Source organism: Ipomoea nil, unplaced genomic scaffold (assembly GCF_001879475.1).
Source record: "Ipomoea nil cultivar Tokyo-kokei standard unplaced genomic scaffold, Asagao_1.1 scaffold2921, whole genome shotgun sequence".
Classification (NCBI taxonomy): Eukaryota; Viridiplantae; Streptophyta; class Magnoliopsida; order Solanales; family Convolvulaceae; genus Ipomoea; species Ipomoea nil.
This window is the reverse complement of record NW_017619349.1, coordinates 3081693-3102483: the sequence shown is the minus strand read 5'-3', so window position 1 is coordinate 3102483 and position 20791 is coordinate 3081693. Positions and strand designations below refer to the sequence as shown.

Sequence of the window (20791 nt, the reverse complement as noted above, 5' to 3'; positions counted from 1 at the left end):
AAAATTCTATTTTTTTTATTATATTATAAAAAATGTTAATTGATTTATTTTTTTTTTTATTTTTGCAATGCCCAAAAAATAGTTATATATATATATATATATATATATATATATATATATATATATATATATATATATATATTATGAAAAGATTGTTTGGTTTATACAAGCTAAAAATTACGTACAAAGTTATAAATTTATTAAATACTAAAATTAGATGAAACCTTTAAAATATAATATTACGCGTATAAAGAGATCAAGGTTTGTATTTAATGTTAATTATAATTGATCCACGCCTCAATTATAATTGGACTCCACATATGTAAAAAACGAGAAATCTCTATATAACATCAATATAGTTCTTACATAGATAAACATTTTTAAATGAATAAGTTTTACATTTTATAGTTAAATTTCAAAAAAATAAATAAATAAATTTTATATTGTATAGTTATATTTATATTTTAATAAAATTATATCTACTCAGTATCATAACATTAAAATAATACTTCTAAAATTGTGTCCGTGCATCGCACGGGAAAAATACTAGTAATAATATTATTTTTATTATGTTGTTGTTGTCGTCGTCACCATCACCATGACAAAGGCATTTGGCCTGGGTAAACAATCTTGATTCTTGAATATATAGGTCTTATGCAAGACCGTTTCATGTGAGTCATGCAATACTATTTAAGTATTGAAATATAATAGTTTTTTCTAGAATCAATAAAAAGTATAAGATTTTAATTAAAAAGTATTACATATTTCAACGATTTTCTACTAATAAAATAGGAGCACGTCACGACCAAGTCATGCTCATGCTATCATCCACTTAAATTTGTTGAAGGGAAAGAGATAGATATTCTCACACACATAATTCACGAGCATGCTGGCGCCTAGCGAAAAGTCTTAGCTTGAAAATAATTAAACGGTTTTGTTTTTTTTCCTACAATTGTAGAAATACAAGACCCACCCAAATAATTCATTGTCTTTTCATTATTACTATTATCATCTAGAGGAAGTATGTGAGCAAACAATCCTAAATAGGTCTTATGTGAGACATGTAATTTTATTTAGTTAAAACGTAATATTTTTCTATGAATCATAAAAAGTATTACATGTTTCATATCAAACAGTTTTATACAAAACTTATTAATAAATAACCTTAGCTTCTACTAATAAAACAAGAGCACATCAAATTAGAGGACATGTCATGCCCATTGCCCCATGCTATCATCCACTAAAATTTGTTGAAGGGGAAGAGATATATCTTCTCACACCTATAATTCATGAATATGATGGCGCATGGCGTAAAGTCTTAGCTATAAAATAATTAGATATTTTTTTTTGTTTGTTTACAATTATAGAAATACATGACCCACCCAAACAACTTATCGTCTACTCATTACTTGTTATGTAGTATATATTATTAGAAAACATATAAATTATGTTTAGGTTGGTTTTGAATTAATGTTTGATTGATCATAGTTATACTTTAAATTATCGTTTTAAATAAACAAATTCAATATTTATTTACCTATGCATGAACATCTCCGATATAATATTGTATTGATATACTTTGAAATACTTATTTAAAAATAATCATTGGACATTATTCCATTCGCGCAAAGTGCGTAAAAAAACTAGTATATATATAGTTAGTGATAATGCACTAAAAAGTGATTATATGCCCATGATTTAATATAAAAAAAATAATAATAATAACGTATATATGCTTTATAATCTTTAATCCATCAATGAAATGAAGATTTTATTTATAATTCATTAAACATTAAATCAATTAAATTTAGATATTATTGCTACCAAATCGGCAACCAATTTTAATATTTTTCATTAAGATTTGTTCCATTTGAATTGATTTTATTATTATTATTTTTAAATTCGTCCTAATTATTTTACCAAACTTTTACATAACACTATAAATATTGGTTACAAATACGTGCAATAAGCAATAATAAAATTCTCAATTTATTAAAATGAAAGCAAAGTTATATAATCAAAACAAATGTAAAAGTACATTAATCTTATAACTATTATGAGAGAGAAAGTTATAGAAGTACGTATAACAAGAAAGATGATAGTAAGTCGCATGTGTTTAGCTTAATGGTTTAATGGGCAGTATTTGGAGTATATAAGAGACCAAGGTTTAAACATTGGTGACGACAATGTGAGTATTATGTCTAAAGTGAGTTAATTCTTTTTTAGAACAAATTGCACTTTTGGTCCTGTGACTATTAGGGTACTGATAATTTGAGTACGTGATTTTCAAAACTCTCAATTTAAACCTTTAACTACGCTATTAGCAGATTTGGTCCTGCCAGCCAATTTTGGCCGGAAAAATGTAATTCTTTTAAAATTATTTATTTATAAGGATAAAATGGTCATTTAACGTCATGTGTTCTAAACTACGAAGTATATTTTAATCATAGGAAGTAATTGACAGTTCACATTACATCGCCATAGTAATCTGTAAAAGATTGATGCTGGAGAGTACATAAGACAGGAATCTATAAATGTTGTGCGCAATATTTACTTGAAGTTAATGAACAAAAGGGGAGAAAGAGAGACAAATTAGAGATACAATAATATGTTTGTTGAATGGAAGCATATATCCCCGCCGGCCGGCCGCCGCTTTGATTTAGCAGGAGGCAGGAGGAGCTCTGTAATATGCCGGAACAGTCGCCGGGAAAAATATCTGCCTAACTCCTTCTGCCTTGATGATGGGGAGGATGATGACCGATGCACTCTGTAAATATTTCATTTTCATCACACAGGTTAAAATTCAAGGAAAGTGGGGAAAGAAAGAAAGAAAGAATGAGAGATTGAAATACGAGGGCGCACCGAAATTAATCTTGCTCCGATCCACATGTGTTTCGGCCAAATGGGGATTTACTTTTCCGCAGACGCAAGAAGAAGAAGAAATCACGTTAAATGACCATTTTGCCCTTATAAATAAATAATTTTAAAAGAATTACATTTTTTCGGCCAAAATTGGCAGGCAATTTGGCCGGCAGGACCAAATCTGCTAATAATTGCATAGTTAAAGGTTTAAATTGAGAGTTTTGAAAGTCACGTACTCAAATTATCAGTACCCTAATAGTCACAGGACCAAAAATGCAATTTGTTCTTCCTTCTTATATAATTAACGAAATAGTAAAATTATCGACTTGATCATTGACTATTTTTTTGATCAATTAAGTCCCTCAACATTAAAATTCTGATGGTAAGAAGCAATTAATCTACAAGTAGGTAGACAGATCAACCTAACTTACCGCCAACTTATTGGATATGTTTTGGGACGGTGCGGGGGAGGGGGGGGGGGGGGGGTCGAGGATTTCTTTACTTTTTGTATGTTTGTGTATGTTGTGGCCACTATACGCGCAAAGTCTGGCGGACCAAATATATATCTTGAAAAATAATGTACATGATAAAGACAAGACTTGTGAGAAGTGACTAAAAAAGTGGAGTAATTAAAGAACAGAATTATATAGAAGCACGTTGCAGTACCTTGAGTGGCGAGCAACCAAAAATTATTTGGTGTAACGTAACACGAGGATGGTGCATGTTACCAAAGAATTTGTCGTTGTTCCCTACATATGTACAACTGCAACATGCATGTGCACGCAATGTATTTCATGATGAAGTTTTACGCGGTTTAGAATGTGTCCCACTTTGTACTCTTTAACATTTTTGATTCATGATGTGAGATGTGTAATGTTGATGATGAATAAGTCAATATACAAAATGAAATTTAATTTAAAAACTTAATTCAAACCATAATTTTAGTGTGTAACAAAAATAATAAAGGATTTAATATATAAAAAATTAATCCCACCAAACTTGGTATGAAACCAAGAAATTTATTTATAAAAAATATAAATACTAAGAAATGGTTTTCTAATATGAGGTTATAATCCAATGAAAACATGGAAAGATCCAAGTCGTGTATAACACACGTACACTACTTTTTTTAAAATTGATTTGCTATCTCCGGATGGTGCTAGAACAAAAGGAGCGTTGTAGCGTCAGTCTTTCGAGATAAAATGGATCACGATCATAAGTTTGAGCATTCAGACCAAAGGTCTGGCGAACTAGAACAATAGGCTGAACACTTCATAGTTTTACAGAAGTGTGGGCATAAATTTTAAAAGAAAATGGTTTTAAGAGAGGAAGAGAGAAAACTCAGATTTTGACAGTTCAAAATCAGCAGCCAAACAATCTGCCCAACACCAAACTTTTATAGGAGATGGAGAAATAAATAGCATGAATCCATTGCATTAACATCTGAAATAAATTAGATATGTAACCCGCATAACGTGCATCTTTTATCTGGGGTTTAATTCTCAAAATAAATTGGAATTAACTCATAATTAACACTTCAGAATGATACTCTGAGCAGTAGTTGCTTGAAGGTTACAAGTGGTTTGGTAAACAAAATTTACACTCGGACAGTGGCTTTGATCGAGTTGGATTTGGTTTAACCGAATGGTTAACACCCCCAGGTAGTTAATAGTCCCAACGTGCCCACATACATGAGTCAAGCCTTTTCAAGCTCATTTTGGAATTTGATTTGCATCCCATGTGCGTGAGAGAGAGCCTCTATACTATACAATTCAACATGTCTTTAAAAGACTCTATATATATATAGTGGTGCAAACCCACTTCCCAAATCAATGTGGGACAACCAGACAAGTGCTTTCATAAAGCCTTTCCACCTTCATTTTCTAGCTCAAATGGATTACTTTGGGAACAACACACACACACACACACACACACACATGACATGTTTCAAGTGAGAATACATGCCGCATGTAAAAAGTGTAAGTTAATCACATCCATTAATTTTGGTTGATCAAGGGCGGGAAGTTAAGGAAAAAATATGGTGGCATTTCTATAATTACAACGATGCATTTGATAATTCTTGATAGTTCATTCTTGGCACACACGTGAGTGCACTGTTATAGATTGTGAGTACAGTAATAGTTATCCGCCGATGCATTTCAGAAATGTCACTGCATTTAGCTTCATTTTCAGCCTTGATCAACCTAGATGAACGGACAAGTAGGCCCAAGTTAACCGTCTGCTCGAACAAGGTCACCACTTTGTGCAAGCGACCAATGGTGCACGAGATAACCAGTTGTATGGACGGGCATAAATGAGCCATCTACGTGAACAAGATCACCACTTTACGCAAGTGACCGCTGATGTTCAGGTAACCGCCCGAACGGACGGATACGAAATAGCGGCACGAACAAACGGATCCTCAATTTACGCAAGTGGTCATTAGGAAAACCTTACATTAGTTTAGACCAACTATGTATGGAGATATTAACAACGCTAAACACGCATTATTTTGTGCTAAACTTTAATCGAACGCAAATTTGATTTTGGTGGAAGACTTGGTCCAAAGGTTTTGAGAGGAGGTGGCGAAAGGCCGGGTATGTGGCCATGTACAACGGGAATTAAGGGTTGACCCAGTCTTAGGGTAGTAAATATGTGACAAAAGTAAATTATTTATAAAGCAAAAGTGTCCTAATCTCATAAAGATATGGGATTTGATGTCTTGTAAAATTCTATAAATTAAAAAAGAATATCCATTTTGAAGGAAAATTAATCCCCCGGTCCACAACCCCACTTTTTTTTTTCTACAATTTATTATTTGTGATGAATGTAATAGGACATTAGGTACTTGAATTGTCACATTAATGCATGTCAAGGTGAGAGTGACTAAATTAAAATTGTTATCCAACAACCAAAAAAACAATTGTGTGATTGGAATGATTGAACTAATTGCAATCATAGCGCTTCCACTATATCTTTATCGATCTAATTAAAAAATTTATAAGTAAAATTGTGCATTGACCACTTTAATTGTTCCAACTATTTATAAAAAGAAAAAAAAAACAATAATTTTTCATATCATCACTTCAGCTATATAAAGCTTTGATCTCTCACAAACACATCCTAAAGTCTTGGCTTCATTTTTTTGATTAATATTAAAAAGTTACCTGATCTATCCAAACTCAAGTATAGTTAATACCAATAATGTTATTCAAATGAGAAGATAAAATTAAAATATAATTATATATTCAAAGTGTGTTAGATAAAGATAAATTAAAACATAAACATAACAAAGAATGTCAATAACATTTGATCTCAAAACCTTGCATAAATAAAACAACCATTCATTACCAATTGAGCTATCTCAACCTTTAATAATTTTTATGTATAATAATATTTTATTTATTTTAGTAAAACATACACACACATAATGGGATTGTGATAGGTGAGGAAAGCAAGTCAAGAAACTGCCCTCATTACCCCCTCTAGATCCATCCCTGATTGTATTTCAAGTATGTTAGAAGAATTCTGATACGTTGTGTATCAGTTTGCACACTACTTTGAGCGAGTGCAGACTCTAAAAATGAAGAAAATGAGAAAGTGCAGGAAAAAAAATGATAAGAGAAATAACAGAAGGTGGTAGAAGAGATAATTCTTATTCTGCTCATTACTTTAGCGGTAATGGCTTTTATACAAATATTTTACCAAAGACTATTACATAAAATAAGGAAAAGATCTGCATAAATAAGGTAAACCAATATTCTGTAATTTTAGGAATGATTCTAATGTCTTTCTTATTTGTAAACAAAATTATTGTCCTTCCATTCATGACTCCGTTTCTTGACCCGGACGGAACGTCGTAACCCATTTGTCATTAATTCATCCCGTGGCATATTTGTTGGTGTATAAAATTCTCTAAGATGTGTGGAATTTCATGCTCCACAAATAAGACCACATCATATCAAGGATATGTGTAGCAATGTACCAATAATCAAAGTTGTGGAAGGTGGTTGTTGCAATTTTCAAAAGAATAATTTTTACAAGTGGTTTACTATTCTTCCAAAGGTTGAACCCCAACCCTAAGGGCCCCCCACCCAAGTGGTTTACTATTATTGGTACATGTAGTGTTCAATAATTAACAAATAATTGATAATGAATTGTGTTACTTGTTTGATTAGCAAATAGGCGAATAGCAATTATCGATTTATAAAAATATGTTTAGTAAATTAGTGTGGTTAACATTTTAAATAACTAATAATAATATGAATCTATTATTTTATGTTTTAACCATATTTAAATTATTTTTAGTTTTAGATATAAATTCTTTAAAAAAAAAAAATTATCTTTAACTAGCGATCTAAATATATCAATGAGTGTAAATTTCCTTGACGAGCCTTGTAATACAACTCTTTTAAAAAAATATAATTTGTGCCTAACAATTCAGGCCACAACTTAAAAAACTCATGAATCTTGCGTCAGCCTTGTGTAACCAGTTGATGTCATTTTACCAGCAAACTAGTGTATGACCAATGGATGCCCTAGCTAGAAGGTTTTTTAATTGCTAATAAAAGAATTATATATATATATATATATATATATATATATATATATATATATATATATATATATATATATATATGTGTGTGTGTGTGTGTGTGTGTGTGTGTGTGTGTGTGTGTGTGCGCGCGCGTGTGGGGGGGGGGGGGGGGGGGGGGTGTTTGAATGAGAACAACATCTTATGTAAAAAGTGATGAGTAATCTCAATCGGTCATCAAACTAAGGTTTATCCCACCTTAAGGTTTAATGTAAAAATAAAAAATAAAAAAAATTATGAGATAATTTTTTATAATTAAATTTGTAATATTTATAAAACTAAAATCGTCCCCTTGTTGTTAGGGAGGCCGTTTCTGAGTCAGGTTGCGGGGAATGGGTTGATTTTCCAACCCCTTTTCTTGTTGACTGTTTGTCCGTTGAATCAATGAATTAAGTTTAACCTTTAAAAAAAAAACTAAAATCATCATTTTTTGAGTTTTTTCCCTTATTTTTCAGGCTTTCAGCAATCTTCAACAATTGATTTACACAATGGATAGACAATCATATATTGCACGATTACCTAAACCCTCATATATAAAGAACTAGTTTTTTACACGCATTGCACGATTGGGATAATGCCCAATGCTTTTTTGTTAAATACTATCCCAATGCTTTTTTGTCAAATAAGTACTTTAAAGTATATTAAGGCAGGATTATATTGAAATTGTTCATGCATAGATAATTGAAGGTTGAATTTGCGTATTTAAATAGGTAATTCTTCTCCCAAAGGTTGAGTCCCCAACCCCAAGGGCCCCCCACACTCCGACCCGACAGAGCATTGTGGGAAGTTGTAAATCACGGTGACTCAATGGTTCAGCATCTGCCCACTTTGGACATAATTCCCGCAATGCCGCCGCCGAGGTTCAAACCTTGGTCTCTTCTCCCAAATACTACCCACAAAACCATTGAGCTAAGCCCGTGCGAGTTAAATAGGTAATTCTAAGTTTACAAATGCAAGATAATATAGTCAAGATTAATTATAATTGTCAAAAAAATAATTGTATAGGTATAGTTGAAACCAAATACGGGACATAAGGGAGAACAAATAAAAATTAGGGCATAAAATATTAAATATATACAAATATTGTTTGAGGAGATTCCGACATTAGGATTTTTGGTTAAGTTCTATTAAGACTTTAATATTAGAATTAGATTAATGGTGTAGTTATAATTCTATATTAGACTTTAATATTAGAATTAGACTAACGGTGAATTAACAGAAAAGTTAAATGGATAATCATATAATTAAGGATAAATTAGAAAATCTTAAAAGAAAAAAATTAAAACCTGAACAATATGAACCATTCATTTGATTTAATAATTTGGCGGTCATTTTTTCTACCCAATGTTAATAATTAAATAAATTCGCTGGTACCAGGACTATGTGGTCCAATGGTATCCGGGTTGGACTTCTACTTGGAAGGTTGTGAGTTCGAGCCTCAGTGGAGGTGTTATTAGCTCTTTGTGTTTCAATAGGTTGAGAAAGTATATGAATAGATACTACAATGTAATAGAGCTAGTAGCATTCAAAAAAAAAAAAAGCATTCAAAAAAAAAAAAAAAAAAAGATAATCTGCTAACGCTAACCACTAACTACTGATTGATTTGAATACTCTCTTTGTCACAAAATTTCTCAAGTAGTTAATATGGTTGGCTTTATTAATTATATTTTTTAATTTTTTCATGGTATTAATAAAATACTTTGTAAATAAATATATAACATTATTTTGTATTATAACTTTGATATTTAATTAGAAAAATAGTGCACAAAAAAGATAATAGATAATGTAGTGAATATAATCAATTGATGAATTTGAATGTAAAAATTTTTACATTTGAGAAAAATAAAGACAATATGACTAATGAAAATATTTCTTTTAACTAATTTATTGATAATTAATAATTTTTTTTTCACTGAATAAAGACATTGTAAGGACAATGTAGCGAATATAATCAATTAATAAATTTGAATATAAAGAATTTTTATATTGAAGAAAAATAAAGACAATATAACTAATAAAATTATTTCTCTTATTTAATTTATTGATAATGAATAATTTTTTTTTTGAATAAAGGTATTGTGGACACATAATTCTAAATTAAAGAAATGCATATATATTATTTTTTGTTGTAACTACTAAATTATTATTTATATATAATTTAATAAGAGTAAAATAGAGTACTAATTATGACAACTTTGATTGGGATGAGGTTCGAACCTAAGACTTTTTTTTTTTATTGAAATCAATGAGTAAGTTAACGGTGAACTAACGGCAATTCTTAAAATTTTAACGGAATTAGTAACGGTGTGTGGGTATTTTAGGAAATTTTAGTGTAAAATTTAAATCTGATCAATCTTTTAATCAATCTGAGCCATTCATTTGATTAAAATCTGTGACCGCCATTTTTTCTACCCATTATAGGCCTAACTCTCTTGGACTCTTATTAGTATAGTAGATATTAAGGCTTTACTGTAAGAAATCACAGGTTGATTGTTCTTATTTCAGAATCATGTATATTATTATATGACGGATATATTATACCCACGACCCGACCCGGGATAAAACCACAGACCCAGAGCACCGCGTTGGTGCCCAAAAGCAACCTGGCCCACGGCACCATGGAGGTGCCCCGACCCGACCCGAGTTACGTGGGGCTCGAGTCGGGTAGCATGACCCTACCCGAGCTCGGCTCATAGCGAGCTCGGGACCCGACCCGGTACGCTCGGGTCCCCGGTCAAAGAGCGATCTAATCGCCCCCCTTTTTAGGGGGAGCGGTTGGGGGGTTTGTTGCATATAAAAACCCCCTACCTCACCTTGTTAGGACATCTACTTACTATTCTACACACTTTGTTTTACCAAATCGTTGTAATAACCAATTCTACGGCATTTAATATAATATATGGTCTCACGGTCTTTTACGATGTCATTCTATATTCTTTATTTATTATTCGTATTGCGTTCTTATGCGGATTTATTGATTTGGGTCCATCCCAGATTAACTAAATCCATCATTATAAATCTTTCATATATATTTTTTCTAAAAACTTTTTACATAATTCAGTATGGATTGCAATATAATATATACATGTTTCTTGATAACGTGAATGTTTAAAGTATATATATTATGCCAAATTTTAGATCAACAAATATCATACAAGTTCAGTGTTTTTTAAAAAGGGGAGAAAAAAAAACACCAACAGTATGTGATTCCTCAGAAAATATGAAGGGAAAAATTGCAAGATTCTCACCGGCCAGCCGACATTCTTCCGAGGTTGGCGTGTTCGAAAAGAAAATCAATCCCCCCTAATAACTAATCATCACTTAGTATATCAGCAATCCTATAATACAACTCTTTAAAAATAAGAATTAAAAAAAATTCTCCAATAGTTCCAATTTCTTATTCTTCCAAATAGTTGAATCCCTAACCCAATAATCTCATACCCCGACAAAACATTTGGGATAATGTAAATTACGATTACGATGACTCAACGACTCAGTAGACAGGTGCGTACAAAGGATCTGTCCACTTTAAACATAATCCCTACACTACCACTGCTGAAGTTCGATCATTGCTCTTTTCTCCCAAATGCTACCTACTGAACCAATAAGGTAAGCTAAACCCGTATGGGTATAGTTCCAATTTCTTTGTTCCTGGACTTGCAGAAAGAATGTCAGGTTTCCGGCCAAAAATGCATACATCTCAGTCTCATATGGTGATGTTATGCCCGATAACACTTCGTGAAAATTAATTCTGCTGGGAGTTCACAGATTAATCATGCATATAGATCAGAGATCCCAATCATATATTTTTTCCCGCAACCCCTAGTAAAATTAGTCTGGCAATTATCTTAATAATTAACTATAAAATTTCAAATTTGACTTCTTATGGAGTTATTTATTCGGTTTCATAGTTTGAGTTAGTCAGTTAAAAAAATTGAATTTAACTCATAGTGAATTTTTTTTTTTTTTTAATATCAGGGGGATACACGCAATTAACAACTCCTATAAACCATGCGTCCCATTATAGTACACTGTCAAGTAATGATTGTTTACTTCCTGTAAATAAAATGAAAAAAAAAAAAAACATTTTCCTTTATAAAGTTATAAACAATTTATTCTTGATTAGTATTATAATATAAATATTATATTTTTATCTTGATCCGACTCGTAATCGTTAGATAAATTTCTTTCCAATAGGCTTCGGGCGCCTTGTTGACATCAAGGTGCTACTTTTTCTTTTCTTTTCTTTTCTTTTAATTTAATTAAATTAAGAAATCATCATGGTTAATGACCTTGTGGTCTAGTAACACGAAGTGATTCTCCCATATGAGAAGTCTGGATTTAAACCTTAATGGGCGATATTAACTTTTTGTGCTTCAGTAATTTGAGAAAGTGATTTATTTTTTTTTGAGTAAATACTCAAAATGGTCCCTCGACTATAGCTAAATTCACAAATTGGTCATCGACTTTCAATTTCAACCAATTAAGTCCTTAACTTTGTAATTTTAACACAATTTGGTCATTTGTCTATTTGACCGTTTGTTGACTGTGATTTTTGAGGATATATATGTAATTTCATGGTCCATCGTCGATTTTTTAAGGTTCTAGTTGCATTTCCAGACCGCACTGTTACATTTGAATCCATTGCCGAAAGCAATCTACCAAATCCGGTCGCCTTTCTACATCCTCCCTTTGGATTCAATGTAGTTGAGTTCGTACCAGAGCGAAGAAGACGACGTGTTTCCGAACTAGTGCAACGTCATCCTGGAGGCTCCACATGCTCCGACGAGAGCTGAAGGTTCTTCTGGAGATCGTCGATCACAGTCAACAAACGGTCAAATAGATGGAGGACCAAATCGTGTCAAAATTACAAAGTTAAGGACTTAATTGGTTGAAATTAAAAGTCGAGGATCAATTTGTGAATTTAACTATAGTCGATGGACTATTTTGGGTATTTACTCTTTTTTTTTTAAAGTAGGTTGAGAAAGTAGTTAGTTATAAATAGTTACTAGTGGTTACTATTTAAAAAAAAAAATATCATGAATATTACGTCAGCCTTACATAAGCAGTTGGCGTCATTCTATGACGCAAGCTGACGTGTGCTTCCAGAACCCGCTTCTATATAACAGCCCTTTACGCCAACACTAAACGACACCCACTTAACAACTACACGCGAAACTGCAAACTCATTTCCCACAATTATATTCCACGTTCTTCTCTGTCGGTAACAATAATACGGAGACGTTTTTCCATTTTTTTCTCTAAAGACAAATGGGGGTGGAGAAAAGGAAGCGCTTGATTGACGGTGAAGTTCCCGGGAAGAAGGCGAGGGCGGCGGCGGCGGAAGAGGACGAGAAGACCAATAATCCGGCGCCGGAGGAGGAGGAGGTGGAGGAGTTCTTTGCCATCTTGCGGAGGATACAAGTAGCTGTGAAGTATTTCGGCAAAGTTAACGGCGAGAGTGGCGGTGGTGGGCGGAAAGCGGCGGCGGTTAGGCCGTGGAATCCATCTTTCCGACGCGAAGATTTTGAAGAGAGAGCAGAGCCGCCGGAGACGACGGTGATGATGGAGAATACGAATACGGGTTTGGATCTTAACTCCGAACCGGATTGCCAACCAACTAGCCCCGACAAAAAGCCCGTTTAAACGGGTACCCAATTTCACTTACTAATTCACCTGTAATTTTTTTTAATCTAATATTTTTACTTTTGAAATCATTATTTTTAATAAATGATCATTAAATTTGTTTATTTTTAACTTGCCGTTGCTTATGAATACATAAACCCAATTTTAAAACTTTGATTCATAATTTCCTATCTAATTCACATGCAACTAAAAGAAATTAAATTTGTATATATATGAACACTCAAATGATATTATTAAAAAAAAATCATATTTTTATAATATAATTTTCTTATTTCGCAGGAGTAAATTGAGTCAATATAATTTAGTTTTGAAATTTAATTAACACCAAATTATACATTTCTGAATGCAAAAAAGTACTCAATCCAAACACAAATACAAATCTTCAATGTTGTGATAGATTTAAAAAATTATTGTTCTATATGTTCATAAACATAAAGTTAAATGTACATAAGCACTGAATAGCATGTATATCATATATATTTTCATTCACTATAGAGTGGGTTTATAACATTTTTTTATATATTCATAAAAAATAAAGTTTAATGTAAATAAACATTACACTACATGTTCATCATGCTTAACAACAATCATCATGCACTATATTTATAATATTTTATCTATATGATCATAAATTTAAGCCTTAATGTACATAAACAGTAAACGGTTGATACATCAAATCTATTTCCATTCACTTCGATCTGTAGTAGATCCATAATGCTCTTTCTATGTATGTTTGTGTGTGTGTCATTTAAAAGATCTCAATTAGAACTTTTTAATAATACATTTTTCATATATTAATTTTGTTTGTACAAAAAAAAAATATGTTGAAAAAAAAAAAGTAAGTAGAAAAAATAGAAACATGTTAAACATGCACCCTATACCATGATATAACTATTGTACGTTTTATACTTGGGTGGATGTTTTGATTAGATACTCATCTAGCTCATCATGGTTTGGAGTGCAGGTGTATTAGGCCGGGAAAGTCGTGTTTTGGAGTGAAGGTGCATTAGGTCGGGAAATTCACGCTCCTATGTAACTATAAGAAGTTGAATCAAGATAAGGTTGATCGAATTTTTCATACATTATGAGAAGTGAATAAATGTGATCACTTAATATTTTTAAGGATAGTAGGGTGAATGGGGTCAGTTATAAGGTTTTGAGTCATCCACCAAATCATCATTTACAATGTTGGATGTTAGTTGTAGCACTTCAATCTTTTAAGATCAAGTACTAGTAGTTGGTATTGTTTTAGTTGTTTAATTTGTTTTATTAGCTATGTATTTTGATATATCATAAATATATAATAAGAAAAATAGCTAGCTCATCATTATTTAACAATTTCACAAATATTTTACAATCTTGTGATGAGTATCTTTGTTGATCAAACACTCACACTACATCATAAAATATAATGGATGTGAATTTTTATTTTTATTTAAAAAAAAACTTTATTCACCTCACTTTTGAAGTGGAAATACATTATTGAATGTATAAAGAGGTGAAATAACATATGTAAAATTTCCGTAAAACAAGGATACCACATACTGCACTATGGGAATCTCCAGACTAGTTATCTCATTTAAAAGAGGTGTCTAAATTCAACAAGAGAATTAGTCACTCTGTCCGATAGTGGAAATCCCAAATACACCAAAAAAAAAAAAAAAAACTCTTTATATTCATTAATAGTCATGAATTAAACCAATTAATATCATCCCAAGTTAAATGAAAGTTTTCATATCCCTAAGTTTGAGGAAATAGAAATTGATTGCAAATCACTATTTCACGAGATTATATTTAAGTATTAGCCCAAATCAAAACATGAATTTTTAGTGGAGCAATGTTTACACAGCCATGGATACGGATCAAATAGTTATCGAACCGCATTGTGAACCGCAGTCCACGGTATAATTTGCCATTCCCCTCCTTGCCCTCAATCGTTATGCTATGGAACTGTGTTCACCATGGTGAACACGGTCCCAACGGTAACGGTGCACAGTTTTTTTTTTTTTTTTTTTTTTTTCTCTTAATTAACCGCGCGACTTTCTTCTTCATTTTCACATTTCGCGGTTTCACTTTCTCTTCGCGCAAGTTTCTTTAACATTCATAAATTATGAATGTACAGGCATGGATTTATGAATGTGCAGTTATGAAATTATGAATTTTCTTTTATGAGATTATGAATTTTCTGTTATGAGATTATGAATTTTCTGGTATGCGATTATGAATTTTCTGTTATAAAATTATGAATTTTCTATTATGAGATTATGAATTTACAGAAAATTCATAATTACATAACTGTAAATTCATAATCTCATAACAAAAAATTCATAATTTAATAAATGTTTTTCTTTTATGCGATTATGAATTTTCTGTTATGAGATTATGAATTTACAGTATATTCATAATCTCATAACAGAAAATTCATAATCTGAACAAACGCGCGCTGTTAACAGCACATTAACTAAATTTTCTTTTTCCTGTAAAAACGACACCGTTTGAATGGTGAACACGTTTCCGGGGTATAATTTGCGCCTTGCCCTTTGTTTATTCAAAAATTTTCAATTTACCAGATTTACCTAACAGATGCTATGAGACCAATTCTAAAAAATTTCTATTTAGGCCTGGATCTCCAGTCCAAAAAAATGATTAGTATACAACGGGCCTTCGAACTGAATATTTTGTAAACAGGCCCAATATCAACAAATAAAATATCATCAGAATCGGGTCAATTTAGGTCCTGTTGGAGGAAGTAGGGTAATTTATCAATAGTTATGCTGTGCAACCGAATGTACCATGTGCATGGTGCATACGGTTCAAAACGACGTCGTTTTGATTAAAAACGTGCGTTCCACTTAAAAAAAAAAAATCAAGTTCGACTCTCAGCAATAGCATTATTGTGGATATATAGTTATGAAATTGTGGTTATATAGTTATGAATTTATGGATATTTAGTTCATTCATTCTGGATATTTAGTTCAATCATATATTGTGGATATTTAGTTCATTCATTGTGGATTTTTACTTCATTCATTCATTCATTGTGGATTTTTACTTCATTCATTCATTCATTGTGGATTTTTACTCCATTCATTCACTGTGGATATATAGTTATGAAATTGTGGATATATAGTTATGAATTTATGGATATTTAGTTCATTCATTGTGGATATTTAGTTCAATTATATATTGTGGATATTTAGTTCATTCATTGTGGATTTTTACTTCATTCATTCATTCATTGTGGATTTTTTACTTCATTCATTCATTCATTGTGGATTTTTACTTCATTCATTCACTGTGGATATATAGTTATGAAATTGTGGATATATAGTTATGAAATTGTGGTTATATAGTTATGAATTTATGGATATATAAAAATGCTATTGCCGGGAATCGAACCTGATTTCTTCTTTAAGTGGGACGCGCGTTTTTTTAACCAAAACGGCACCATTTTGCAACCGTATGCACCTTGCAAGGTGCATTCGGTTGCACAGCATAATTTGCGGTAATTTATATACTGGACTAATTAAAAGACGATGTATATAATTCATACTTGAAAAATACAGAATTTCATAACACAAATATATAAAATCATAGAACAAGACATATACATATGTTATATACAGAGTATTTATTTATTTTCAAATATGATTTGAGTACATAATTTGTATTTTAAGTACATAATTTCAAAACACAAGACACATAAATTCGTAACATAAAACACAATTACTAATTTGTTTCACGTACCAAATTCACACCTAAGAAGGGAAAAATCTTCACATCCCTACCCCCACAGGGATTATCGGGAGACATAGAATCCCATACCCCATTTATAATTTATAAAAATATTTAGAATTAAACAACATTTAAAAAACAATGAATGAATGAATGAAGTAAAAATCCACAATTATTTATTAGTGATTTTGGGAAGGGATCAGGTGCATTTGAGGTTTCCCGTGCGGTTGTGCAGGTGGACGCATTTTAAACATTAATCTGACGCACTTAAAGTACACAACACACGCACATTAAGCACACAAACCTCACGCATGTTAAGCACAAGCCTCACACATGTTAAGTACAAGTCTCACGCATGTTAAACACAAGTCTCACGCATGTTAATCACAAAAACACACGCACCTTAAGTTTTAAAAAACAACTCACATTAAGTACACACTCACGCACATTAAGTACAAAACTCACGCACCTTAAGCACACGACTCACGTACATTAAACACAAAACTCACGCACATTAAGCATAAAACTCATGTACTTTAAAGTTTCGACAACAACTCACATTAAGCACAAAACTCACGCACCTTAGGCACAATACTCACACACCTTAAGTATAAAAATCACGCACATTAACATTACACACTCACGCACATTAAGTACAAATCTCAGGCACATTAAGCACAAGACTCACACACATTAAGTACAAAACTTACGCACATTAATCAACCGCACTGAAACCTTTCACTATATATATATATATATATATATATATATATATATATATATATATATATATATATATATATATATATTCAACTTTAAATACTATTAAAATATTCATTTTTTTTTCATATTTATCAAGCATTTTGTGGTTCACTGGTACCAGGCTGCTCTCCTATGTGAGAGGTTGTGAGTTCAAGCTTTAGGCTCTGTTTGGCAAACCTAACTGAAAAGCTATAAGCTAGGAGCTGAAAGCTGAAAAGCTATAAGCTCGGAGCTGAAAACTGAAGAGCTGTTAAACTAGCTGTTTTGATTGGAAGTGTTTGGTAAAATTAGCTTGTTGATAAGCTGATAAATGTAAAAAGACCAAAAAGGACATCTTCATAAAATTTAAGTTAGTTTGTTTACATATTAAAATTTAACATTTTGTCTTTTAAAAAAATTAACATTTTGAAATAAAACTATTAGCATAATCATGATCTAGCATCTCATAATGAAGTAGCAATATTTTTGCAAATCTCATAATAATAATAATAATAATAATAATAATAATAATAATAATAATAATAATAATTGCGGTGAAAGCTGTGGATATATTAAGGAGAAGAGAAAAATGTTTTAATTGGGAAAGGTAAATTATGTCATTTCTTTAAAATAATAAGGATAAAGATGAAAAAAAAAAGTTAAGAAGCTAGGAGCTTATTTTGAAATGCTACCTTAGGTAGCATTCCAACATAAACTCTTATTTTAAGCTAGGAGCTTATTTTGGGAACATTACCAAACAGAACTTATAGCTTATTAGTAATTTAAAATAAGCTATAAGCTCATAAATAAGCTTTGCCAAACAAAGTCTTAGTGGAGGCGGACTATTAACATTTTGTGTTTCAATAGATTGATAAAGTAGTTATGAACATATATTACATTGTAAAGAGTCAGTACTAAAAAAAATGGTTATTGGTTATAATATTTTAAAAATTATATATATTATACACATAGCAATACATATATTTGTGCGCTCTGGGCTTAAATGTACATAGTTATATACATATATATTTTTTGGGGATCGGGCGAATTCCATATCGAAAATATTTATAAAGTCTTATAAAATATTACAGAACCCATATGGTTGTATAGAATTTTAAGGTGGATTTTAGAGATATAATCATAGTCATACGATCAAGTAGATCTCCACCAACCGTTGAGGATGTTGAATAAGTATAAATAACCTCATGAGGCTCATTATGTAACAATCCAAGCGGCCCCGATGAAGCTTATAATTGAAAAATAAAATATATTTTTTTCCAAAATTAAATAGGAGAGCAGAAAAAACTAAAATGATTTTAATTGGAAAAGATAAATGATGTCATTTATTTAAAATAATATGGATAAAGAGCGAAAAATGTTAGGACTACTAGCTTATTTTTGAAACGATACCTAAAGTAACGTTTCAAAATAAGCTCTTATTCGAAGCTAGTAACTTTTTTTGAGTATACTTGAACCCTGGTCCATGATATAATATAAAGATTAAGGAAGTAGTGGGTACTGTCTAAACCTAAACCCGGGCCAACCAGCTACCATTTACGGTGTTATAGGTTGTGTCGGGCTTGGCCACGTTCAGAGGACGACTGCGGGAGAGTGAAGAAGCCATAAAATAGTATCTTCTCGCAATGCTCTCCGATTCGAGTTCCTCTTTGTCGCCGGCTGCTGCATCATCCGACAATGATCAGAATAACGACCCGACCCAACCGTAACCCTTCCCCAATTCAATCATCGGTCTCTGGATGCTATAGAGAATAACTAGCTTCCATTTCAATGTCTTATCCCGAACCCGAGTTCGAGACGGAGATTTTGATGCCCTTGGAACGTCGTAGTTGAATGAGCTTGGAAATGGATCGTTTCATGAGGAAATAGAAGACGCTGGTGGTGAAGAGGAGCCGAATTTTGGGAATTTTTGGACGAAGCCAGCTCATCGAGAACCAGAAGTGGTTTTGAGGAGCAATTCCGAGTGGATGAAACGGATGCGTTGCCACGGATATTATCTGAGAATGGAGAATCCGTTATCTCATTTTTAATTTATAAAAATATTAAAAATTAAATTACATTTAAATAAATAAATAATATATATATATATATATATATATATATTCAATTTAAGTACAATTTAAATATCCATATCTCAAGAAATATATCCAATGGTTTTATAATATTTTTAAAATTATATATATTATATACGTACTAATGCGTTCTAGGGCTTAATATAACTATATACTTAATTTTTAAAAAATTACATCTCAGGGTGTCCCTTATTTTTATCTCCATTCCCGTTGTCAGGACATGGAGTTTGAATTCTTAATAGGGTACGATATAATTGACATTCCTATATATGCAAAAGAGTTTTTAGTGCACTGTCAAACTTAATCATGATATAAAAGATAAAAAATGTTATGTATATTTTCATTTGTTTTTATTTACACATATAAAATTTTGATTTAGAATCGTAGACATTTGTATTGACATTAACATGAGAAAATAACTTATTTGAGTAAAATTTAGGGAGTTTTTTGCACTTTTAGTCTCACGACTATAGTGGCACTGGCAGAATTGATCCACGACTTTTGAACCTTGTGATTTTAGTCCACGACTATTGATTTTTTTGCAAAAATGATCATTCCGGTCACTTTTCCGTCAAAATTTTACCGAAAAAAAAAATTCTCTATTTTTAGTCGGATTAAAATTGACATTTTACTTATCTCAAAAAATTAAAAGAAAAAAATTGATATTTGACTACATACAATATTACTGGGCTACATACTACTGCCCCAGGCAGCGGAGTACATATACCACTCCAATGCTGCTGCCGGATAACCCAACTAGCCCGGGGAACGCCACGGTCGCTCCGCCGCTTACTGACAGCCCTGCCTGCTCCACTGCCGCCTGGGGCAGTAGTATGTAGCCCAGTAATATTGTATGTAGTCAAATATCAATTTTTTTTCTTTTAATTTTTTGAGATAAGTAAAATGTCAATTTTAACCCGGCTAAAAATGAAGAATTTTTTTTTCCAGTGAAATTTTGACGGAAAAGTGGCCGGAATGACCATTTTTACAAAAAAATCAATAATCGTGGATTAAAATTGCAAGGTTCAAAAGTCGTGGATCAATTCTGCCAGTACCACTATAGTCGTGGGACTAAAAGTGCAAAAAACTCAAAATTTAGGAGTAAATAAAGAATGAGGAAGTA

The 20791-nt window shown here is 31.7% G+C and overlaps 1 protein-coding gene across 2 annotated transcripts; it reads left to right on the top strand.

Annotated features, from left to right (window-relative positions):
- Nucleotides 1-12612: 12612 nt before the first annotated feature.
- LOC109161139 (NRR repressor homolog 1-like) lies at nucleotides 12613-14432 on the top strand. 2 transcript variants are annotated; one of them, XM_019309488.1, is made up of 2 exons: nucleotides 12613-13106; nucleotides 14067-14432. In XM_019309488.1, the coding sequence occupies exon 1, from the start codon at nucleotides 12728-12730 to the stop codon at nucleotides 13100-13102; it is 375 nt and encodes a 124-aa protein (XP_019165033.1). In that variant the 5' UTR covers nucleotides 12613-12727; the 3' UTR covers nucleotides 13103-13106; nucleotides 14067-14432. The 2 variants fall into 2 exon arrangements, with proteins under 2 accessions (XP_019165033.1, XP_019165032.1); XM_019309487.1 differs by having other exon boundaries at nucleotides 12613-13134; nucleotides 14067-14359.
- Nucleotides 14433-20791: the final 6359 nt, after the last annotated feature.

Bases quoted from the DNA above. Each gene is read 5' to 3' on its own strand.
- LOC109161139 (XM_019309488.1), top strand. From the start codon at position 12,728: ATGGGGGTGGAGAAAAGGAAGCGCTTGATTGACGGTGAAGTTCCCGGG.